The 24952-nt window shown below is 54.3% G+C and overlaps 1 protein-coding gene across 3 annotated transcripts in view; it reads left to right on the forward strand.

The window, feature by feature from the left end:
* LOC106897888 (ankyrin repeat and fibronectin type-III domain-containing protein 1-like) overlaps nucleotides 1–24952 on the forward strand; it is a 269176-nt gene that overhangs the window by 78587 nt on the left and 165637 nt on the right. For all 3 annotated transcript variants that reach the window (XM_014958854.1, XM_014958853.1, XM_014958855.1), the window contains one exon: nucleotides 4971–5188. In XM_014958854.1, the coding sequence (XP_014814340.1) occupies nucleotides 4971–5188 (218 nt within the window). The remainder of the gene's footprint in view (nucleotides 1–4970; nucleotides 5189–24952) is intronic.

The raw sequence follows: 24952 nt of genomic DNA on the forward strand, positions 1-24952 counted from the left end.
GTTTCCTGTTGGTCTGGTTTTGTTGTTCCCCCCAGATAAGCTGCAACGTGGTGGTGTGCTCATCTAGGGCAGGCTTCCAGCTCTCCATCCTTTACCCCTCGCCTGGAGCAGCTCTCCTGGGTTAACCCAAAACTCTTGAGGGCCATGAGCCTGGGACAAACCGAGGAGGGAACAAGAGCAAACAGGGCTTGGTCAAACAGGGGCAGGGGCAGCTCCTGCCTTGCCCAAAGCATTGTCTGTTTGGCGTCCTGTTTTGCAGTGTGCCGAGAGGCTTCACACACACGGGCAGCGCAGAGAAGTGAGCTCCCTTATGCTTTTCCTTCCTTCTTCTGTGCCCCTTTGAAGTTTTAGGGGTAAGAAACACTTTCTGTTATACCCTTCTTTTCCTTCTGCAGCAGCCAGGGGCTTCTCCACCTTTGGCTGCCGCCCAGGCAGGTCACTGCCTGTGTTTCACATCTGACCCCTTGCAGTTCCCTCTGCCTTGCTCCTGGAAGGAGCAGACCATGCTGGAGCTCTTCACCTGTGTCCCCTCTCCCTTGGCTGCGCACGAGAGCTCACAACATGCTGAGCTCTTCAGAAGCTGGCTCTGTGCCCCGGTGGAAAGCTGGGGAGAAGCTAACTGGTAGCACACTTAGTGTGAGCTTATTAGGAATTATGCCCATGGGAGGAAAAGAAGGAAGCCGAAAGGAAGTGTCTGGATTTGAGCTTAGACTAGGACTCTGGAATTAGTTTTCCTAATGCTCACAGGGATGCTTTTGGGTGGCCTTCCACAACATCTGGGTGGGTGTCAGTCTTCTGTTTCTGTAGAACTTAGCATGGGCACACGGCCCCATCCTGAAACAGGTTTGCCTGTGAAGATGCCTGCTTTGTGCTTTCAGCTGAGTGGTGGGGCTGGTTCCTGTGCTCTTCCCCAGGGTAATGTGCTGTTGGACGAGAAGAAGGCTCCTGGCTCTGAGGCTTCAGCCTGGTTCCTGGGCAATGTGCCACCCCTGCGCGAGAGAGGAACAGAAGGGCCTTTTCACACCAGCCCGTGCATCGGCGTTGGTGCAGAGGAACACCTTCTGTGTTGCTCACAGTGGCTGAGGGACCAGCCTGTCCGTGCTGAGAGAGGAACAGCGGGTCTCTGTCCTCGCTGCCCCCTCTGTCCTTTGGTCCATGTCCTCCCCAACACTTCACACTCATAAAGAAGGAAGATTTTGCAGCAATTGTTGTTGCCAAGCCCAAGAAGATGCTTTATCTTTTAGAGGTGCTGATGTTTCTGGGCATAGCTCTGGGTGGTAGATGGGTGAGCAGCTTCAAGGCAGAAGAGTATAAGGATGGTTGGCCTCCAGCCTGTGGGCTTACTCCTCTCCCTGGTATTTTCTCTCCAGGGACTTCCTGATCTTTCCCTTCTGACTGTTCAGGGCTTGATCATTTGGTAGAAATCAGGTATGAGCTCCTTCAGCATGTAGAAAAGCTTTTTGGGGTAGACAAGGTCCTGGCTCCCTCTGTGGTGGCTCCCCATGCCCAGAAAGGAGGGACCATAGCCCTTTTTGGAGGGCATCACCTCTCAGGCAGGCCAGGGAGCAGTCTGCTGCTGGCTGTCATGGTTTTGACCAGATTGACCCATCAGAAGGAGATGGCCCCTCCCTCCCCCCTCCAAGGAAAAGAGAGGAGAGGAAGAGATAAAAGAGATTTATGAGTTTAGAAAAGACTAAACTACTTTAATGAAAATATTAATAAATAATGAAGTAATAAATAATAAGAAGAAGAAGAAAAGGAAAAAAAAGAGTATACAGTATGTACAAAACTGTATCGAGCTCCCAGGATGATGATCATGTCACCAGCAGGCACAGGGGAAAGTCCCAGGCTGGATACGGTGATGGACAGGAGCTGGATTCCGGATCTGGAGTCAGGAACGCTCGGATCGGGATCAAAGGCAGACGAACAGACAGGGTCCTCCTCGGACGTTGGCCATTGAAGGAAGAGAGTTGACCCTTTGGTCCCTCAGCTTTTGTACTGAGCGTGATGTGGATGGGATGACCCTGTTGGTCAGGTTTGGGTCACCTGTCCTGTCCGTTCCTCCCCACAGGTGGGACCCCTCTACGCTTTTCCGCTTCCAACCCTCCAACGGGGCAAACAACAAATTTGCCTGACATTGGTTGTAACAGCAATAAGTGTAAGCAAGGGCCTCTCTGCACACCATTCCGTGGTATAATCAGTCTTATCACTGTGAGAGTGAACAGTTTCTGAACAATATGCTGTTAATTTCGGAGTTCAGTTCGTTAGAAGAGGCCCAGCTAAAAAAGTAAAATTACTGAACAAAAAACTAGTTCTTTTTCACCTCAAACCAGGACACTGGTCCAGCTCCAGGAGTGCAATGGAGGATGCAGGTGCCCCTTGGAGAGCGAAGAGACCAAAGGCAGCAAAATCCATGGGAAACTGGGATCAGTGAGACCAGATGTGGAGTCTTGGAGATTGTTGGTCTGTGGGGTTTTGAACCACAACTCCTCCATCCTCAGGAGAGGTGTCCAACCTGTAGGAGTGGGTGTAGAGGGTGGCTGTCCTTTCCCTTCTACCACGGCACCTGGGCTACATTCGCCACCCAGCCTTGGCCCCTCTTCACCCAGGGCAGCAGAGTGGAGGTGGCTGGGTCTGGGCACGCCATGGGGCTGCGCAGGGGTGGCCGTGGGGACAGAGGGAGGTGCAGGTGGTGGCTGAGCCATCGCAGGTGAACAGGAGCTGGTTCCCCCTTCCCTGTGCGGTTTTCCTGCCTGTTGGGAGGGTCTCCTCCCAGGCTGGGTGCCTGCGTGGCGGCGTTTCCTGCTGCGTCCCCGGAGCGATGCTATCTGGCGGTGGCAGTCTGGATCCGGGCTCCGATTGACGTGTTTGTGCCTTGAATAATCACAGCTTTCAAACAGCAGTTCCTGTGTTGTATGAGTTGACATTTGGAGAGGAGCAGCAGCAGCTTATTAAATTGAAAGTAGGGGAGGGGAAAAAATAAAAGAGGCGCTGCTAGGTAGTGCGGTGCTCCAGGTTGCCTCTTTGTTCGCGTTTTTAAGCTCTCTGCCTTTCTCTTCTTCCCTCTTGTCCTCTCCCTTCTGCTGTTTTCGATTCAGTGCCTTCAGATCCGCTGGCAGGACTTTGCACCCAGAGAACTGTCTTTACAGCATAAATAGCTCAGGGAGCTCGGGGAAGAGACACTTTTGTTGAGACACAGAAGATGGGGTCGCCGGTGGCTGCTCTGAGGCTGCAGTGTCCAACCTGTCTCTCATCACCTTCAGTGTAAAACCCACAGCCTTGCTGGGTAAAGTAGACTTCACTCCCTTTGTGACTGGTTTTTATCTTAAAGCCTTTATTTGCTTTAAGCTCTGGAAGTATTTTACTCCTCAGCCCTGGCACAGCAGGGTCATGGTTATTTCTGCCCAAAGATGCTGGGTTTTGCAGAAATCAGAGATAAATGATCTTGCCCCAGGAAGAGGCTGCAGGAGGGAAAGAATTTCTGAAGAAGATCATGCGAGATGCCCTTCTGGGCTGCAATGAGTAGTAATTGATCATTTTTACAAGAATTGAGCAAGAGGCTTTTATTGTTTATTTGTTATGGCTATTGAGAAGTGATTTTGGCTGGGGGGTAGGAGGCAGGGCAAACTCCAGATGTAAAGACGAGGTTGGCAACAAAGAGCGTGCGGCATCCAAGCTGCTCGGAAAAGAGCAGAGCGGTGATATTCTGGAGACATTTCCTATTGTGTTTTGTTATTTTCCCCTTTTGTTGCAATGAAATACAGTCAGTCCTACCCCGGGAGCTCCAGCTCTGCGTGATCCCCACTGTCCTCTGCTGCCGTCACTTTCTCTGCATCAGTGAGGTTTGGTCTCGGGGCGCTCCAGCCCTGCAGCCCTGTTGATTTGCTCTTGCCCGTGCCATAAAGGGTTTTCTGGAGGAGGAGATGGCGGTAAATCCTTTTGCAATTTGCAACGTTTGTGGTGCCTCAGTTTTCCCATTTACAAAGCAAGATTTATTATTGTCACCAGGTACAAGGCATATAAACACTTAGAGGATGGGTGTCAGGAGGATGGGGCCAGTCTTTTTTCAGTGGTGCCCAGTGACAGGACAAGAAGAAATGGGCACAAACTTGAATATAAGAAGTTCCACCTAAACATGGGGAGGAACTTCTTCCCTGTGAGGGTGGCAGACCCCTGGAAGAGGCTGCCCAGAGAAGTGGTGGAGTCTCTTTCTGTGGAGACATTCAAACCCCACCTGGACGTGTTCCTGTGGGACCTGCTCTGGGTGACTCTGCTCTGGAAAGGGGGTTGGACGAGATGATCTCCAGAGGTCCCTTCCAACCCCATGGGATTCTGTGATGATGTGAATACCTGCAGGAGAGAGTTTGGTGCAGGTGTATTGATGCCAGCAACAAAACTGTGTGTGGTTCTGATTGTTTTACTCCTTTGAAAAACCAAAACAAACCATTTTCTTTTAATGTGGAATGTCTTGTTGGACTTGGAGTGATGAAGGATGAGTGAAATTTTTTAATTCTTTACAAACGACCCTTTAAAATGGGATAAACCTGCTAGACTTAAATGGCAGGAAGTCTTTAAGTATTAGGATTTGGGCCCGCTGATTATCCTAAGTAATACTATTTGTACTGCAGTAGTGCCTGGAGGCCCTGACTCTGCCCAGGTCTGCGTTGGCCAGGTCTGTGTTGTGCTCACTGCATCTCACCAGTTCCTGCTGGGAAGATGCTGGGGGCTGTGGGTACGTGAGGCTGGGCAGGGTGGGCACGGGAGTTGTTGCCCAGGGCAGGTGGGGACAAGGGGTCTGCAGTGGCTTGTGGCAGGGACATGCCCTCTGGGGAGTGGGTCCTGCAGCACCCATGTCCCCCATGGGCTCCAGGCTTCAGGCTGCCCACCGCCATCCCCACCAGTGGGCTGGAGGGGTGGGACATGGCCCAGATTGAGGCTCCGATGGGATGACATGTCCTTCTGCTCCCCAGGGGAGGCCTGGCGGCTGGAGGACGACTGCACGGACCCCCCCCGGGACCCCCACCTTGGCACGGCGGTGGAGGATGCCCCATTCAGCTACTTCCGCACCCGCTCCTTCTACATGAGGAAGAGCCTGTCAGTCGACAACCACCTGGGGTCCCTCAGCTATGCCGTCCACCCCGCGGAGACGAAGGCCGAGCGCGTCAAGACCAAGCTGCGGCGGCAGTTTGTGAGTATGGGGGTGGCTGCACCACCCTGCATTCACACGGGCACCACTTCCCAAAAACACCGACATGTCGCTGGGCTATTTTTACACTCAGCGTTACTAAAAAGAACAGAAAAAGAGGCCGCTCCAGCCTGGTGGAGCAGATGGCGGCAGCAGCTCAAGTTTGCCCACACGGTGGCAGAGCCCCTGGCAGGGATTCTGCCTCCCTGCTCCCCGCCGGGCCCTGGGGGCGGCTGCTGCTCAGACGGGCGATGCGCGGGGCGAGTGCCTCGTCTCTGGGTGCTGCTCCCCCGGGCATGAAACAAGGCTGAAAGTTGAAAACGAGGAAAATGAGTTTTCCCGTCCTTGGCCTCATCTGCACAAGCAACTGGCTCTTTCAGAGGGTTTGCAGACAGGCACAGTGAGGGGCTGGAGTGAGCGACCAGCCAGCACTGGGACCCATTTCTGTCCCTGTGGAGCATCTGAGTTTTCCTGTTCTTTGCTTCATCTGCACAAACAACTGGCTCTTTCGGAGGGTTTGCAGACAGGCGCAGCAAGGGGCTGGAGTGAGCGACCAGCCAGCGCTGGGACCCATTTCTGTCCCTGTGGAGCATCCTGGTGGCAGGGACACAGCAGGGACATGGCAGGGACACGGCAGGGCTGTGCCACTGCTGTGGGCAACTGATCAATGTTTAATGGGCTTTGCCTCTTCTCTGTCCCAGAGACACCTGATATAGGGATTCCTATAGCCTTCCTGCTGCCTCGTTACCGGCCTCGGGGTTGTAATGAAGGCTCAGGTGTCGCTGTGCTGAAAAGCAGTTGGTGTTGGTTGGAAATGGGTGAGAGCATCGGCACAATGGGAGCGGAGGGGGCCGTGGGTGCCCACACAACCTGAAGCGCTGCCGAGAGCTGCCGGCCAAGGCAGCGGTGCCCATGTTGCTGTAGGCTTCAGGCAGAATCATCTTTTGAGACCCCCTGGTGACTTCTCTCCATCCCGGAGGAGGGGCTGACGCTCCTGCCAGCTGGCACTGCTGTCCCACCTGTGTCACTGAGGGGCTGACGCTCCTGCCACCTGTGGCACTGCTGTCCCACCTGTGTCACTGCTGCCTTCCTTGCTTGTGCTCGGATGGATCCTTGAATGTAGCCGTTCCTTTTCTCCCCGGGAGGACGGTTCTGGCCTTGGCAGCACGTTGATGCTTTTCCAGCAGCAGGTGCCCTTGGGGTGAATCTGGGGGAGCTGGGCACGACACGGCTGCTGCCAGCGGCTCCCGTGGACTGTCTCTGGGAGCTGCTGCCTTGGACTTGGGAAGCAGGTGAAAGCCTCAGGGATGGAGACAAGCAGGATGAGCGGCTGAAAGACACTGGAGGTGTTTAGGATGATGCAGTCCTGCTGCGGGGTAAGGCATGAGACATCCCCTTTATCTGTCTTTAGGCCTGGATCTGCAGCCCCCAGCTGCGCCCAGGAGAGCGGGAAGGGGAGGAGGTTGCTGAGATGTTGGGCGCTGTTCCTCTTTCAGAGGTGGGCTTTCAGTATCTCCGTGGCACCCACATCCTCCCTTCTGCAGCAGAGATGGGCATGGAAGGACTGGGCTCTCAGCCCAGCCAGCATCCTGGTGCCTGCAGAGAGGTGGGCTCTGCTCCTCCCCTTCCCTTCTGTCCATGGGGCAATCCCTCTGTCCCCTGCCCATGGGGCCAGCCTGGTGCCTGCCCAGCGCCGTGCAGGCAGCTCTCTGTGCTGTTTGCAGCTTTGGCCTTTGACTCCCTGGGATTTTGGGGACCTTCTGTTTTCCTTGATGTACCCATGGAGCTGATCGTTGTCTGTCAAGGAACAGAGCAGGGGTTTTGCAGGGTGGTTTGTTTATTTTTTTTTTTTTTTACCTTGCTATGTCATTGGGGTGGTTTGTTTATTTATTTTTTTTTACCTTGCTATGTCATTTCTGGTTTGTTTCAACAGCTAAAAGATGTTGTGGCTGTAGGCTTGGCTGCGGGCTGGGACCGTGTGAGACTTTCTGAGAAAAGCAGACTCATCCTACCTGGAAAGGGTGGGAGCAGGACCCTTCGTGGGGGTTCAGGGCAGCCAGTCTGCAGGAGGCTGAGCCAGCAGCTCGTTAGCTGGGCTGGTACGGGACCAGTATTCCCCACACAGCTGGACAGCCCAGTTTGTAAATTCAAAGTAAAGGTCTTGCCAAGCTGGGGACGTGATTTCCAAGAGCAGGTAGTTAGTGTGGGGCTCCACATCCTCCCAAGGTTTGGTAATTGCTCTCCATCCCCGTGCTGGGGGCGTTGCGGTTCCCCCGGGATCGTGCTGTGCCTGCTCTGTGACGCCAGCTCTGCCCAGTGCAGGTTGGGGAGAAACTGGTGCCAGGTGAGAGCCGCTCTCCTTGTGTGGGGCCGGGAGAGAATATGATTTGCCTTTTCTGCAGTTGGCCCATCTGGGACCTTTTAGGAAAGTCCGTGTTTAAAGCTTGATTCATTTTTCCGGGCTGTTGCACTTACCCAGCTCGTAACGTTAGATTTCTGGCTTTGCTCTTTCCGTGCTGACAGTCAGAGCTGCCTTTGCCTCGCGCTGCGGCTGCTCGGCTTTCTGGGCTGGGAATTGCTGAGGGAGGGGAGAGGCTCCTCATGCAGGGCTTTTCGGGGGGTGGCCAGGCCCTACCCTGGCACGGAGGATGAGGATGGGGCCGAGCTATTCCCTGTGTGCATCCCGTACCCTCCAGCTGTCTTGCATCCCTTTGATTAGGCTCTATCTAACGAAGGCTTTGTGTTGGTCGTGGGCATCGGAGCTTCTCCGAGAGAGAATTTATTGTAGCTCATCTGAAAACATTTGAGGCTTGCCTCCCTGCCCCCCTGGGGCGCTGCCCGTGTTGCCAAGGCATCTTTCTGCTTCCGTGCGGGAGCGGAGGGAACCTGGGAGCCCTGCTCCGTCCCCGGGAGCGGCCGCCCTGCCCGCGCCTGCCGGGGGGACACGCAGTGCCGGGGGGACACGCAGTGCCGGGCCAGGCGGATGTCCCCCGGCCACGTAGCTGGTGGCATATGTCTGCGGTCCCACTGCTGGCATGTGATGGATCTGCACGTACAGATTACTTGAATTTGCATAATTTGAATTTTAAATGCATTCCAATTTTTGTGATTGTCAGAACAAGTTTTCATTCTAATAAGCCTTTCCTTTTAACTCCTCCAAGGCTCGTAGTGCTGCCGACGTGTCCGCCTTTGAGAAGGAGGAGCGTTTGATTGCTTTTGACGTGTGACTCTCACACAGGTCCCCTGCCTTGCCCCAGTGGGCCCAGCTGAGACGGAGGCAGTGGCCAGTGCTGGGGCTGTGGTCCCAGACCTCGTGCGTGTTGTTTTGGGTCACTGGGTGATGGACAAGGGACTGGTTTGGGTTTCATGCCCAGCCAGGTCTGCGCTGCCTCCCAGATGGGCAGCAAGGAGAGGGATGGGACCCTCTGCAGGGTCCCTTGCCTGGGGCCAGGAGGAGAGCTGTGTGTGTTCCAGGCCGTGGTGAAACTCCTTGTCTTCATAGGAGCCCTGAGCGTTAAAGGCAGAACTAACCCTATTACACTCAGCATTAGCCCTGTGGAGCATTAAAGGCGGTCACCCAGGACTGAGTCATTGTGTGATGACTGCTGGGACACTCTGCAGATTACAGCAGGGCTCCCAGTGAGTTTGTGCTCTTTCTTTTTCCTCTGGGGATTTTGAAGTACTCTATATCTAGGACAGTCGTTCTGCTGTTGCCCACTGATATTTTGACGTTAGAAGGAAACCCGTGAAGCTGATGGTGCAGGTCCCGCTGCTCCCCAGAGAGGAAGAGCGCCAGGGTTCCCTGCGTGCTGGAGGTGGAGGGGTCATTAGGTTTGCAACGGGTCTCTATTCTGCTCCCAAAATGTTCTCTGTGCTGCAGGCAGAGCTGGCAGCGTGGAGGAGAGTGGCGGGTGGCATTGTCCTGCCACAGCAGCTGCTCCAGCTCTGCCCTCCCTGGTGTTGCCACAACTGCCTCGGTGCTTCTGCTCGCTTTAGTCCCTGCGTGTTTCAAGTAGGTGAGAGTCAAAGTTGTGTTGCTTTCCTGGCTGTGTCCTCAGGCACTGATTTATTTATTTTATTTTTAAATTATTTTTTTTTTAATGGTATTTTTTTTCTCTGTTACGAAATGCGTATGCCCTCCAGGAAATGTGTGTGCCCTCCATGGGGAAGCTGTGGCTGCCCCATCCCCGGAGGGGTTCAAGGCCAGGTTGGAGGGGGCTTGGAGCAACCTGGTCTGGTGGGAGGTGTCCCTGCCCAGGGCAGGGGGTGGGATTGGGTGGGCTTTAAGGTCCCTTCCAACTCTAACCATTCTGTGATTATATGAAAGACTTAGAGTCCTGTTTGTCTTGAGAGCTACTCAGATGAGCTGAGCAGAGGTAATCCTTGCCTTACAAAACCCATAATGAAGGAGGAAAGGCTTACCGGGGTGGGAGAGCCTGGGGAGAGGAGGCAGTGAGGAGACAAACTTGCTTTGTGGCAGAAACCTGCTCCAATCTGGTGCTCTCTGTAGTTCCTGACAGTGCCTGGGCTGTAGGAGGAGACAGGCATTGGCTGACATGTACCCGTCCAGGTTTTCCTGTACCTGTGGATTCTGGATTTCAGTCCAGAAACTCCTCCTCTTCCTGATGGATGCTGCAGTGGTGTTGGGGAGCTGGAATGTCCAGGTCCGTGCAGAAGCCACCTTGCCCTGGAGCAGTACTGGCCCATGGGGTGCGACTATCCCGGTCTGGCACCAGGAGCACTGGGCAGAGCCTGGAGCAGAACGGTTTCTGCTGAGTGGGACCCATCCCTGGGTGATGCCCAGGGTGCAGGGACTCACCGCCTCTGTCGGCTCAGGCTGTCCCCTCCTGTGTGCAGGCAGTGCCCGAGGCTCCGGTGCGATGCTTATGGTGACAGCCACATCAGGCTCAGCCCTGCTGTCATCCCACCAGTGCTGCTGAAATCACACTGGTGGTTAACAGTCTCCTGCCTGCTTTATTTTATTTGGTTGTGTTCCGACACCGCTGCACAACCGCGTTCCCTCTCTCTCACCTGATTTCAGAAAATGTTAGCAAACAGCCAGTGGATGCTTGTTTGTGCCTTGTGGTTCAGGGTAACCAAAACAAAGAAAAAAGAGAAGATAAAATGAGAAGCTGGAGGCACACGAGAGGCAGGTCAACCGTGCTTCATGAAGAGGTGGAGGAGTGTGACGAGCATCGTAGTGGATCTGCGTACGCGCTGCCCTCGGGATTGCGAAGCACAATTGCAGTGACTGTCTTGAGGAGGCAAAGGTAGATGAAGGATGCACCCTGTGTATCATCGCATTGTGCCCAACCCCACCTTGGTGAATTGCTCACTTGCTGACTATTGTTCATTGATGAGTAGTTAAAAAAAAAAAAAAAGTATAGGAACCTGATAAATAATGTGAGACTTGAGCCAGAGGAGCTTATTCACCGGAGAGCAGGCAGCAGAGCAGTCCCCGGGAGCAGGCACCGAGTGGGAGAGGCTGCCTGTGAATCACTCGGCTTCGCAAATTAGTGCGGGAGGGAACCAACACAAAAACACCAATACCGGAACATACACAGCTCATTTCTGTGATGACTGTGGTTTTAATTACAACAGCACCTTGTAGCGTCCCAGCAAGTGCCTCAGCATGCCTGTAGTGAAAGCAGCAATGGTTTGGGAAGAGGAGTGTGTGCTGTGGGTCTGCTCTTTGCACCCCCACGCAAAGGAAATCGCAGACTGTAGTGGTTGAAAGGAAACTTTGTAGAACATTTAATCCAGCCCCCTGCCAGAGCAGGGTCACCCAGAGCAGGTTGGACAGGAATGTGTCCAGGGGAGACTCCACACCGTCTCTGGGCAGCCTGTTCCAGGGCTCTGCCACCCTCACAGGAAAGAAGTTCCTCCTCACGTTGAGATGGATTTTCGCATGTTCCAGTTTGTGCCTGTTGCCCCTTGTCCTGTCACCGGGCACCACTGAGATGAGTCTGGCCCCATCCTATTGCCATCCGCCCTTTAGATATTGAAATCCCAATGAGGTCCCCTCTCAGTCTGCTCTTCTCCAGGCCCCGGGGCTCTCAGCCTTTCCTCAGCAGAGAGAGGAAAGGGTACAGCAGAGAGCCTCTGCTGTCCCCTCTCCAGCAGTTCCCTGTCCTTCTTGAACTGGGGAGCCCAGAACTGGACCCAGTGCTCCAGATGGGGCCTCCACAGGGCAGAGCAGAGGGGCAGGATGACCTCCCTCCACCTGCTGGTCACACTCTTCCTGATGCCCCCCAGGATGCCACTGGCCTTCTTGGCCACCAGGGCCCATTGCTGGCTCATGGGCATCCCATTGTCCACCAGGACTCCCAGGTCTTTTTCCTCAGAGCTGCTCTCCAGCAGGTCACCCCCAACCTGTCCTGGTGCAGGGGGTTATCCCTCCCCAGGTGCAGGACCCTACACTTGCCCCTGTTGAACTTCATAATGTTTCTCTCCACCCAACTCTCCAGCCCCTCCAGGTCTCACAGGATGGTGGCACAGCCAAGCCAGGCATCTCTGGCACCCATCTCCCATCACAGCGTCTCTGAGCCACGGGGCACAGGCAGGGCAGCGAGATCCTGGCGCACCAGTGGTTATTTTTCTGAGAATCTGGGTTAGACTGGAGTGTTCCACAGCCCCTGCTCACCTCCGGTGTGGGCTGTTTCATGCTCGGTTGTGTCTCTGCTGTTGGGATGGGGGAAAATCCTCCAGTGCAGTCTAGGAATTTATTCTGCACCTTGGGCATTTAATATCAAATTTTGGTTATTCTGATGCTTCTGAATATAAATGCCTTTGAGAGCTTGACTGACACAGACACGGGATGAGCAAATAATTATCTTTTTTTTCTTGTTTCCACTGCTTCTGCAGTGCCTGCTGGCTCTCTGCGCGGTGAAACCTCCTGCCTGAGCTCTGCCAGCCCATGGCACACGCACTGCTTGGAAGCAGGATCGTCCCCCCTTTGGAAATTTTAGCATCCCTTCCTGATGGATGAAGGTTTATTCTATTCATCCCCTCCCACCCCCAGCCTTCCCCAGGGCTTTCTGTGCGTGTTGGGCAGCTTCATCTAAATCTGGGCGAGGGTTGAGCATCTCAGAGGTGTTGCTACAGCGCTCTGGGGGGGTGGCTGTGTGGGGAAGGGATGGAGGGATGACACAGCCTCACTCAGCCTTCCTGCCAGACCTCCTTCCTTGGCATCATCTGCATGGCAGGATGGGTCTGGGCACACTGGGATATTTCACTCTGTGCTAAACATCTCTGGGTGCGGCAGTGCCCTGCTCCACCAAAGGGCTTTCGATCCCCTGCTCCTGCGGAGGTGACTCTGATGGTTGGGAGGGCGAGTTTTGCTTGATGTCAGATGACATGCCACGCTGATGCTGTGGGGGAATCTGGAGGTGGGTTTCGGTGAGATGTATAAAGGTGCATTTTGTATGTATTAAATGTTTAAAATGCAGCTCATTCAAAGTCTTGTTTTTCCGGAGCGACATCTATCTGTATGAGCATCAGAGAATGTTTCTCTCCACCCAACTCTCCAGCCCCTCCAGGTCTCACAGGATGGTGGCACAGCCAAGCCAGGCATCTCTGGCACCCATCTCCCATCACAGCGTCTCTGAGCCACGGGGCACAGGCAGGGCAGCGAGATCCTGGCGCACCAGTGGTTATTTTTCTGAGAATCTGGGTTAGACTGGAGTGTTCCACAGCCCCTGCTCACCTCCGGTGTGGGCTGTTTCATGCTCGGTTGTGTCTCTGCTGTTGGGATGGGGGAAAATCCTCCAGTGCAGTCTAGGAATTTATTCTGCACCTTGGGCATTTAATATCAAATTTTGGTTATTCTGATGCTTCTGAATATAAATGCCTTTGAGAGCTTGACTGACACAGACACGGGATGAGCAAATAATTATCTTTTTTTTCTTGTTTCCACTGCTTCTGCAGTGCCTGCTGGCTCTCTGCGCGGTGAAACCTCCTGCCTGAGCTCTGCCAGCCCATGGCACACGCACTGCTTGGAAGCAGGATCGTCCCCCCTTTGGAAATTTTAGCATCCCTTCCTGATGGATGAAGGTTTATTCTATTCATCCCCTCCCACCCCCAGCCTTCCCCAGGGCTTTCTGTGCGTGTTGGGCAGCTTCATCTAAATCTGGGCGAGGGTTGAGCATCTCAGAGGTGTTGCTACAGCGCTCTGGGGGGGTGGCTGTGTGGGGAAGGGATGGAGGGATGACACAGCCTCACTCAGCCTTCCTGCCAGACCTCCTTCCTTGGCATCATCTGCATGGCAGGATGGGTCTGGGCACACTGGGATATTTCACTCTGTGCTAAACATCTCTGGGTGCGGCAGTGCCCTGCTCCACCAAAGGGCTTTCGATCCCCTGCTCCTGCGGAGGTGACTCTGATGGTTGGGAGGGCGAGTTTTGCTTGATGTCAGATGACATGCCACGCTGATGCTGTGGGGGAATCTGGAGGTGGGTTTCGGTGAGATGTATAAAGGTGCATTTTGTATGTATTAAATGTTTAAAATGCAGCTCATTCAAAGTCTTGTTTTTCCGGAGCGACATCTATCTGTATGAGCATCAGAGTAATATTGCTGATATTCCCAAACCATGCTTTGTGCTTACCTTCCTCACCTCCTCGTCCTCTCTGTGGTCAGTGGGGAACTTGTCTGTGAGAAAAGGAAAAAGAAAATTAAATCCAAACATCACACAAAGCCAGATGGCCAGAAACCCTGACAGCCTGCTGGGACAGCGCTGGGCTGCGGTGCTTGTAGAGCTGATTCCCTGGAGCTCCACCAACTCTTGTAGTTCCTGACCCTGGTTTCCCTGTTTCCCTTTGGGGACCGTATATTTGCAGCAGTGTTTCCCAGCTGCCAGGTGAGCCCTGGCTGGGCGACGGGGCTGGGGTTGGGCTGTTTGCCCAGCAGCAGCTCCGCTCTGCCCCGTCTTCAGCTCCACGGCGGGTCTGCCTGTGTTTAATGGCCCGGTGGCCACCGTGCAGGGCTGGGAGAGGTGTGGGGAGTGACCCAGTGGGGACAGCACTAGCGACTCGTCACCCAGCTGGTGCAATTCACAGCCCCGCGGGAGAGCGCGGGGACAGGGAGCGCTGCCAGCCGGTGTGATGTCTCGCAGAGAGCTGCAAACAGGCGAGAGACGGCGTTTCTCTTTCCTTTTAGAAAATACTGGCTCAGCAACGAATTTTTCTCCTGTTGCAGAGGTGAACAGGGCGCAGCCTGGGACCTGCCTGTGTCATGTTTTGGTATCTTTCTGGTGCTCTCAGCTGTCTCAGGGGTACCGGTGCCAGCCTGCCAGGACAGCTGAAGAAGCTTTTGCCTGCAGTCAGGGGGGGTTTGTGGCCGAAGCCATCATGTTAGCGTGGAAAGGTTTAAAAGCTCCAACAAGGACACTGGCCATAGCAGAGAGATCGCAGGTGCGAGCAGCACTCCACCAGCCGAGGTTGAATGGCTTTGCAGAGGGGCAGCTGGTGACACCCTCGTTGCTCACCTCCATCGTGTGCGGTGTCTGGTCAGTCCGATGGGTGACACCTCCCCAGAAGGTTGGGAACGCTCTGCAGACCCTCGCTCCCTGTGGCAGCCTTCCTCCCCCCGCAGCTAAAATCCTCGGTGACCCATGGGGTGGGGGTGCAGATACTGACTGGTTGTCTGAAGGGTTCACAGCCCAGTGGGGTGCCCCAGCCTCCACCAGCAAACTGGGGACCCGCAGGCAGAACAGCAGTGGGTGCTCCCTCTCTTGGATGGAAGGGGCAGGAATTCTGGTGTGAGAGAGATTTTCCAGTTCTGTGACGGGAAATTAGTCAGTAATTGTCTCTTAAACCTATTTGTTGATATTTATTTAATGTTTAATACAGGGCAAACCACACTGCGTTTTTAAATCACCTGTAGGAAGCCTCTTTGTTTATTGTAAGCGATGAGAGACCCACTGTTGGACAGTTTTTCAGGGGTCTGAGAGTACAGCACTTTAAAATAAACAGACAGCAGCTGGGAGTCCCTCTGCTTGAATCTGGGAGGTGTTTATGGCTAAGGGACAGAATTTGGGTTTGATTTGAATACTGCCATTTTGCAAGTTAGATACTAGTGCGAACTATATATCACTTTCCAGGGCTCTTATAAGAGAGGCTGCCGGCTGGCTTTGGTCCTAACTTGTGCTAAGAAACTCTAGGAAAGAACTGCTAGATTCAAAATATAATGGCCCCAATTAAAACCCGCCGCGATTTCCCTGCAAAGCCGCAGTGTTTGCTCCCTCTGGTGGCTTTGCATTGTGGAGGAGCAGCCCGGGCTCAGCCCTGCGCGGGGATGAGGATGGGGATGAGGATGGGGATGAGGATGGGGATGAGGATGGGGATGAGGATGCTGGCGGAGCGAAGGCTGGCTCGGGAGGTGGTGGTGGGAGCATCCGACGAGCTGGCAGAGAGAAATGCAGTGACTTTCCATTTTTAGGAGGTGTTAGCGCTTTGCTTCTGGGCAAGGATCATCAAGTGCAGAGAAAGCAGTGGGGCTGAGGAGGAGGAAAGCAGAGTCCTTTGCCAACTTTCAATTTTACTCTGCTTCTCCAAGCTAGACACACTAAAAATGTGCACTATGTCCTTTGGCATTTCGAGCTTGTGTGAAAGAAGAAAAACTACGGTGACTAAATATAAGCAAGAGATTATTTGGCGAGCTGGAGTACTCCTCCTCGGCGACAGGACTGGTGGTTCACAACGTGACACTTTTTCTTGTTGGTGCTGCTGCCTGGGCCGGGGTCTCAGCGGTACGGGCTGGGCTGGGGTTGCTCTGGGCTGCAGCGGGCACTGGTCCAGCTGCCTGGAACAGCAATCACTTCTGGATGGCTCCCTCCTGCTGAGCGCAGGAAGGCTGGGGTGGGCAGGGACTGGGCCAGTTTCTGGTCAGGGTGAGGAGGTGCCTCTCCCCAGCGCAGCTTCTCCGCCTGCCTTTGGCTGGTTGTCCTCTCGCAACAGCTGGGTGTGATGGTGACAGTGGCCACACGTCTGCTGCCCAGGTCCTTCCTGGCCTCTGCATCCCATCAGAGAGGTCCTGGCTGCCAGGGTTGTTCCTGTTAGTCCCAAGGCACACGGTCTGGTGGGTTTTGTCATCCTGATTTCTTTTTCTTCTCACTTCTGGCTCTGGTTTGCCAGCAAGAATGGCTTTGTGACTGTGGGACCCTGGATCCCAGCCTGGTTGCTGCTCAGACGAGGTGTAGTAAACGACATCCTCTGCTGACAGCAGAGCCTCTTGGTCCTCCTGTGGACCTTTTTTATTTCCCTTGGTAGATGTGCTCTTCTGCTCTTCCTCCTTCCTTCCTGTTGTTTCCCAAGATAGCAGACAGCAAATCTGGTTGCTGTAGCCTGTCCTCTTGCAGCGCTCACAGTCTGCAGGTCTTTGGGTCTTCTCCATCTGAGAAAGGCAGGTGCCCCAGGTTCATGAGTAAATGGTGCAACTCCTGCAAATGCAATCCCCAAAATTCATTCATTAGCACTTGGAGAGTACCAATGAAGGAAGCACATTTACAGCCCGAGGTTTAAATCCTCAGAGTAGGCAGGCAAATTCACACAGGGAGGTGTTTGTGCCTCAATAAGCCCTTTTGGACATGGTTGTGGCTTCGTACAGACGCAAGAATCTGGCAGGTGGATTCAGCTGCAGAAGTGGGAGCAATGTAGTGTGGTGGCTGTCTGTAGGTGGCACTTTGTGCTGGATGCCATCAGCTGGGTGCTGTGAAGCCTCACCAGGTGCAGCCTGCCCGGGGAAGCAGAGGATAAATCACCAGTGTGCTGTGAAGCTCGTTTTTTCCGTTATGAGCCGTGGGCAGGTGCTGGGTGGTGCTGGGGTGCGGGTGCAGTAGCAGTTGTGTGCTGCAAGAGGTCTCTGCAGCCCTGCACTTCCCAGCACCGGTACCCACCGCAGAGCAGCAGCTCCTCGGCCTCCTCTGACTTTTCTTCCCCCATCTCTGGAAGAAGGGCTTTGCTTTATCCATCCCTCCCTCCCTGGAGAGGTCGCAGTTCTCCTCTCCACAGTTCTCCTCCTCCGAATCACAAAGTTACAGAATATTTATGGTTGGAAGGGACCTTTGAAATCACAGAGTTACAGAATATTCATGGTTGGAAGGGACCTTTGAGATCATTGAGTCTAACCACAAAAGGGGGAAAAAAAAAAAAAAGCCACAACCAAAAACACTCCACACCCACCCACAGACACAAACCAACAATCTCGGGCACTAGAACATGCCCTGAAGAGCCATGTCTACACATTTCTTAAATCCCTCCAGGGATGGCGACTCCACCACCTCCATGGACAGGCTGTTCCAGTGCCTGACCATCCTCTCAGTGAAGTAATTCTTCCTAATATCTAATCTAAACCTCCCCTGCCCCAACTTCAGACCGTTTCCTCTGGTCCTGTCATTATTCCCTTGGGAGAAGAGGCCAACCCCCACCTCTCTACCCCCTCCTTTCAGGGAGCTGTAGAGGGCAATGAGGTCTCCTCTCAGCCTCCTCTTCTCCAAACTAAACATGCCCAGTTCCCTCAGCCTCTCCTCGTAGGACTTGTTCTCCAGACCCTTCACCATGGTATCCTCATGGTCTCCCCGCTCCTCCACCACCTGGGAGCCTGGCGGAAACTGCCGGAGTTCCCCACAGAGCTCTGTGTCCGAACACGGTGGTCACGTCTGATTGTTCACCCTTAACGAGCGCTGTCGGGGCTCCGTGCTCTCCCCTGCAGCTCCACCTGGAGCTGAGACTTGGCTCTTTGCTGCCATTCTCTTTCCAGCCTGAGCCGTGACAGTGAGGAGAGTGCCAGGACATGATCCCGGTGCCACCCAGAGCTCATCCTGCTGCAGGCACTCAGGGTCCCAGCACCTCATGTAGGGTTTGCTGCCCTTGCTGGACCTCAACTACAGACCAAGTGACTTTGGGGGATGTGCTTACAGACTAGAAACTGTATGAGAATAGAGCTTTTTCTCGCACACAGACTGCCTTCCCTGCCCCTCCGTGTTTGCAGGTTCCATGGGAGCTTGGCAGTGGCAGAGCTGGTCTTCAGCCCCAGCCCTTCCTTGCATGAGCAGCGTCCCTGGCAGTGCGATGTGGCAGGACGACTGTCACCCCGCTTCATGGGACACTGGGGAGGTGATGTGTCTAATTTGTGTTGCCCTGTGTCTCTTTCCCCCTCTGTGCATGTGCATCGGTGCCCACCCCGGCACGTGGGAATGCTCTGGGTACCACTGGTTGAGCACCTTGGGCAAGGATGATAGTGGAAGGCAGAAGGTCTGGTGAGGCCATGTCTCCAGCCTTCTGCAGGGGCTGGGGAGAGCTCTCTGCCATCCCCAGGGTCCTTGGCAGGTCCTCTCGCTCGCTGAGAGGCCTGCAGTGACGTCTGGAGCCTCCCAAGGAGCAGAGCGAAGCGGAGGTTCGGAGAAGGAGCTGGCAGTGACCTCAAAGGGGACGTCGGAAGCTGAAGATTAAGCGGAGCATTTCCGGTGGGAACAAGGCGATGTCTGGGGTCGGGTGTCACCTCGCTTTGACGGCAACAACAGCCCTGCTGCTGTTGGGGTGGATGGAAAAAGAAAGGATCCTGAAACCTAAGAGCTGTTTTGCTATTTACTTTGGTTCTGTTTTTACTCCGAGAATAGAAACAAAGACGATGGATTTGCATCACCAGGAGCAACTTGAGGAGGGAGGAGGAAGCGGTGGGGCCTCATTAGCAGCAGGAATGTGCTGGCGAGAGGAGGGCCCCGGTGACAGGGGAGGCGGTTTGACCTGGGGGTTCCTATTAGCATTTTGTTCATCTCTCTTCTCCTCCCCCCTCCATGTTTTATTTTTTTTAAGAACTAGTTTGTGAGCTTCAGGAAGCTGAGCCTTATCTCTACAAGGGAGCGTTTGCAGAGGCAGAAATAGCCCAGGCTTCAACAGGGAGTCAGGTGCCTTTGGAGGCTGCTCCATTTGCACGGTTGGGTCTTGACCTCCTGGGAGGAAAAGGAGATTTATCTCTTTCTGCACTGACTATTTAGAGGTCTTTGACTGTCACATGTAGAAAGCTGTTTTTCCTCCCTGCTGCTGCGGTGAGCACATCTCCAGTCAGAGCCGGGTTACACCAGAGGACTGAGAATGGCTGCAGAGGGGTGGTAGTGGGGTGGCCCTATGGCCCACAGCTGTGAGACCTTCAGCCTTGCTAATCCTCTCTCTGGAGGAGGAGGAGGGCTGGGCTGAAGAGGAGTGGGATGGATGCTGGGGTTGTGGAGCTCTTGACACCTCGTTCCATGGCAAGAGCCATGCTTGCTGCCAGCCTGCTCAATTTGTGCTCAGTGAAGACTCCACGCAGCCAGGAGAAGGTTGAACTGGGACCCAGGACCAAATGGCAGTGGAGCAGAAAGGCAGAGTTATGCTTTTGTGGGTGTGAGATCTTCTCTCTGTTTTCTTTAGCTATTACAGGCTTTACAAGGTAGAAGAAATAGCTTTTCTGAGGTGTCCAGCTACCAGCACAACAGTCTTCAACGTCTGGATCTTCCTGACAGCAGAATTGTCCTGCCTGGTGGGAAGTTTCAGGGCTCCTGGACATGTTGAGGGAAGCAGTTATGAAAGCTGCTATACTGGGAAGACCCTGTGTGCACCCAGTTTTCCTGTGGGTTGGTGGGGTCTTGACACTTTTGCCTGAGCCCTTGTTATCTCCTGGGAAAGGAGAGGGAGGGAAGTGATTGCTGGAAGAGACACAATGTATAGAGCTTCATGTAGGGAAGCTCCTAGGGATGCTGATAGGGCCATGCTGGACCTTGTTCAACCCCATTCACCTACAGCAATAACTGCACTGAGTGGTGAGGAGGAGACGTGTGTCTGTGGTACCAGGGCTGGAGGGGAGCACATGCCGAGTCTGGTTCATGCTTCTTCCCCTCTGGCAAGGATTTTTCCCTTCCAGTAACCCTCTGTGCTTTTAGGAGTGGGTTCCTCTTTCAGGCTTGAAAGTCAACAGCACATCCAGCCCACAGCTCAGCTGTTTCATCCCGTTTCTTGTTCAAATGGTCATTTACTGTTCCTTGTGGCCATGCTCTGTGAACATCTGACACTGGCTCTGGAGCCATAGGTGGTGCAGTGGCTCAGGTGGTAGGATAGGGCTGCCCAAAAAAGAGAGAAAATATAGTTCTGGTGCCTGATGTTGGCTTGAGAGGGGGTTCATTTTGACTTGCAGACCTTTGATTGGGGTAAAAAGGCCCCAACTCCTCTGCATGGAGATGGAGCCTCGTGATGCTCCAGGAGGAGCACAAAAAACCACACAACTTCCCTGCGGGATTTTCCGTTGTTAATCTGGTTCTGGTGCAAAGGGAGGATTTGGAGCAGGAAGCAGGAGGTGCACTGGAGACTTCCAGTGGGGCTTCAGGCCAATCCAGCCTTTCTGCCAGGCCTCTGGCTGGTCCTCTGTGGAGGGCGTCTGGCTCTGGTGTGCTGTTGTCAAGTACCTCAGGGTGAGAATGTTGGTTGGCAGACACAGCATTCCTAACCTTTCTCCATCGAGCCTGTGAGGATGCACCTTCTCAGGTAGGTGCAGACCTTTCTACCATCCTTCCACCTTCTTCCTGAGGGATGGCATTGGCACCAAAGAGCCATTCGACGTGATTGTGCATGGCCTGATAAATCACGGAACCTCGGAATTGTCTCTGGAAGCCGCTTTGTCACCTGAGAGGCCAAGTGGGGGACACTGCAAGTCTTCAGCTTGAGTGTTGCCAACGAGTGAATTAAATAACTGGAATGTCTTTGGACATTGCCTGTTTCAAGCCCGTCCGTTTGGTGGGTCATATCCGAGTGGACGCTGGCTGCAGCTCAGCGCTGCGCCCGTGGGGGCTGGGTTAGTTGGGCATGTTCTCCTGGGGCTTACACCCTGATTTAACACCTGCAGGTAGAACACGCTGGTTTTAGTTCCTGACACCTTCAGCAGATCAAAGTGTTTTTCTTTGCTGCCTGTTGCTGTAGGCACCCACAGATGGTGCAGCTGAGCTTCACCAGCAGCGGTGCCCGACCTCCCTCTGTCCAGCCGTGCATGTGTGGCAGGGTCCTGCTCTTTGGGTACCTTTTTATTGCATACGTGTGGGGACTGGGAAGGCTGAGCTCTGGCCATCTGTCTGTTTGGGCTAGATTTTCATGGGAATACTTTGAAACTGGGAAGTGGTGAAATAGATACACACCAGCAGGTACGCCCCTGGGGTTTTGATGGACCCGTTCATTTTCAGTGGTTGCTTTCAGTTTTACAAGGGTGAGCCTGCTCTTTTCAGGCCTGCAGCACTCAAGGCGGTGGTACCCACGGCTTCACGTGGTGTTGGGCTTCATCCCGCACGCCAGGAGCCCTTCCTCACGGGGGCAGCCCCGGTAGGAAGTCGGGGTGGGCAGGATTTGGTGTGCACAGAGCCCCACTGGCACTTTTCCTTCCTGCTGGGACCACTGCGGCTGGATTGTGTTTGTGCTCCTTGTTTTCATAGGGTTGTTCAGCCTGGAGAAGTGCTCCGGGGAGAGCTTGGAGCCCCTTCCAGTCCCTCAAGGGGCTCCAGGAAAGCTGGGGAGGGACTCTGGATGAGAGAGGGGAGCCCTAGGAGGAGGGGGAAGGGTTTGAGCCTGAAAGAGGGGAGATGGAGCTGAGCTGTGGGGAAGAACTTGTTTGGGGTGAGGGTGGTGAGAGCCTGGCCCAGGTTGTCCCGAGAAGCTGTGGCTGCCCCATCCCTGGAGGGGTTCAAGGGCAGGTTGGAGGGGGCTTGGAGCAACCTGGTATGGTGGGAGGTGTCCCTGCCCAGGGCAGGGGGGTGGAAGGAGATGATCTTGAAGGTCCCTTCCAACCCGAACCATTCTGTGAGGGGAAATGGGCACAAACTTGAATATAAGAAGTTCCACCTACACATGAGGAGGAACTTCTTTCCTGTGAGGGTGGCAGAGCCCTGGCAGAGGCTGCCCGGAGAGGTGGTGGAGTCTCCTTCTCTGGAGACATTCAGACCCCACCTGGACACGTTCCTGTGGGACCTGCTCTGGGTGGACCTGCTCTGGCAGGTGGGTTGGATGATCTGGATGATCTCCAGAGGTCCCTTCCAACCCCATGTGATTCTGTGATTCTGTGTGTGGGCACTATCACAGGGCTTGTGTGTCCGAAGAGGACCAAAGCCCAGCAGCCTCCCTTGTGAGAGCATCGGGGAAGCTGCAGCTGCAAGTCGGAGCTCCAAGTGTGCTGCAAACACTTCACTGGAGAAATTAATGACCAAGCTAGGAAAAGGCAAATTTTTCATCCTGGGAAGGAAATAAATGAGTAAATTACTGTCACAGAGTGGTGGGCAGGCTACAGTAAAGGGGGCTGGGAGCTCCCTGGGGCAGATGGAAGCCTGGGGGAAAGGAGAGGATGGGATCCAGCCCTGTTCATCCCATGGGAGACCTGGCACAGGGAGCCATAAGCTGGGAAGAGGCTCCTTCCTCTCCATCTGGAGCAGGGATGAAGTAACCCCTTCCCTGTCCATCCTCTGGCCACCCCATCAGTATGCCCAGGCTGGCGGTGATGGAGAGCCTGGCAGAGGGTGGAGGGGATGAGGCTCTGGTTTGTTTTAAAGCAGGGGCAGTTGAGGTCCTGGGCTGCTGTGGGTCGGTGTGGGGCCATGGGAGGCTGTGAGGATGGTGTGGCTCAAAGCCTGGTCTAAATATTTTTAATTACCCTGCATTTGGAGACCTTTTCTAAACAAACCAGCGACAAGCCGCCACCTTTTCTGTTGCCAAGGCCTGTGCAGAAAATATTTAGATCAGCGGCAAAGGCAAATAATCTTTGTGTAGGGATGTGAGGGGTTTTATTTTGCAGGTTCTTTTTGCGTAGGCTAGATCTTTATTTATTTTTGGTTTTGTTTAGCGGTTCCCATCATACATAAACTCGGGCCCTGTTAATGCACGGACGTGTCTCCTTTCTCCAGGACCATCCAACGCCCCCACGAGCATCACTCCCCCTTCCCAAAAAGTTATTGTTCCTAGAAAGCAGAGCAGCGCCGCTGGAATGTTAATTGGGGGAAGTGAATAACCACCGCTACCCTCCGCCTAACCTTCCCCAGCCCCCTCTTAACGAGCAAATTGAATTTATTTAGGCATTGAAGGTCCTGTCTCTCCCTCCCCTGGGCAGACTGAAGTGTCCATTGTGCAGCTCCGCATTGGGATTTGCTGCCATTTGTTCAAGGAATTTTTTTTTTTTTTTTTGAAGAAAGGCAATTTTTAAAGAGGCAGGGGTGCCCTTTCTCTCTTGCTGCGGGGAGAGGAGATGAGTTGTGGCGCACAGAGGTGGGCAGGAGAGTGGGTTTGTCACCATTGCAGTTCCCAGAGTGACTCGGGCTTCGGGATGCGTGTGTTTTCCCATGTCTCCTCGTGGAGCCTGCGGAGGAGATGGGGAACACAAAGTCCAGCCCGTGTCTGTAGCGGGGAGTAAAACCCACCGGGGGTGTCAGGGTGCTGCTCCCCACCAGCTCCGCACCCATCCTGGGGCCTGGTGTCCCTTGTCCTGTCCCCGGCTCAGCCCAGCTGGGGTGGCACTGGTGGAGAGGAGGGCTGTGGTGGGTCTGTGTCCCATCCTGCGCTGCCGGAGGGAGGTTTTGCTGGTGAGGGAAAGGCTTTGACGCTGCCCGGGAAAACCGGCTGGTGCAGCTGGCACGGGGGGGCTGGGGGTTTGCATCTGCGGTGCTCAGTGCTGCGAGTACTTCATCAAGCGCTGCTCTGACACCCTGTCCCAGCCCCAAGCTGCGGTTTTATGGCCGAGATTACGGTTTCCACAGATGTGCACAGCTGGCCAGGGAGCCCTGGTTGTGGGGCTGGGGACAGCCCCCCTCGTCGGGGCTCGGACAGCCCACACCATAAAGGCTGTGGGTTTGAAGGGCTCAGGTTTGCCCGCAGACTTGAAGGTGGCTTTGTCCACGCAAGCACAGTTATATTTTGTTTTCCTGGTCACTGGGCTTTGGATTTACTGGCTGAACCATTGGATGGGGTTTGCTGGTGGCTGTAGGGATGAGGGTGTCCCGGGACCTCCATCCCATGCTGGTGATGCCACAACTGTACCGGGTGTCAGAGCCAGCTGGGCTTGGGCTCCCGACCCTTCACTGTGGGGTGCAAAGGCTTTGCTTGGATTAAACCTCAGAACTTTAAGTACAAACGAGATTGGCTGGTGGAGTACCTCCGGCGCTGTTTATTTTGCCATTGAATTTGTCATACAAGGTCTTCATGCTGTTAATTCCTGTCTCTCAGCAGGCTGCTGTTGCCGGTCTGGCTGGTTGTCAGCCGCAGGTGCAGGGCTCTCTGGGGTGTGTGTGTGTGTGTACACGGCCGAGAGGGGGGTCCTGGCACGGCCATAAGGTGCTTCTGCCAAGAGGACCAGGGCTGATGCCCTTATAAAATCCTGGAGGCTTCAGAGCTGGTGGTAACGAAGGGAAGAGGTTATGCCTTTCTGCTTCCTTGCAGAATTAGGAACTGGACTTTTTTCTTACGTATACTGATTTTTATTATCAGTGTTCTGTATTTAGTGTTCCTTGGTCATCCCAGGATTGACCTGGGAGCCTGGCCTCATGTTTGGAGGGAGCCTTGTCTGATGGTCTTGGGGTGGAGATGGGGTGTCAGTGGTGGGCTGGACCCAGGATGTGGGTGCTGCTTCCCGGAGCTGGGCTGGGGACAGAGCGAGCACCAAATGTGTCACTCTGTTGGGATGTGCACCTGATGCTGCTCTGAGGGTCCTACCAGCGATGGTGATTCGTGAGGTGACTTCCCTCCTCCGCCAAGATCTCCGTACAAGCGGAGATGAGA

This window comes from Calidris pugnax, unplaced genomic scaffold (assembly GCF_001431845.1).
Source record: "Calidris pugnax isolate Ruff unplaced genomic scaffold, ASM143184v1 scaffold244, whole genome shotgun sequence".
Taxonomy (NCBI): Eukaryota; Metazoa; Chordata; class Aves; order Charadriiformes; family Scolopacidae; genus Calidris; species Calidris pugnax.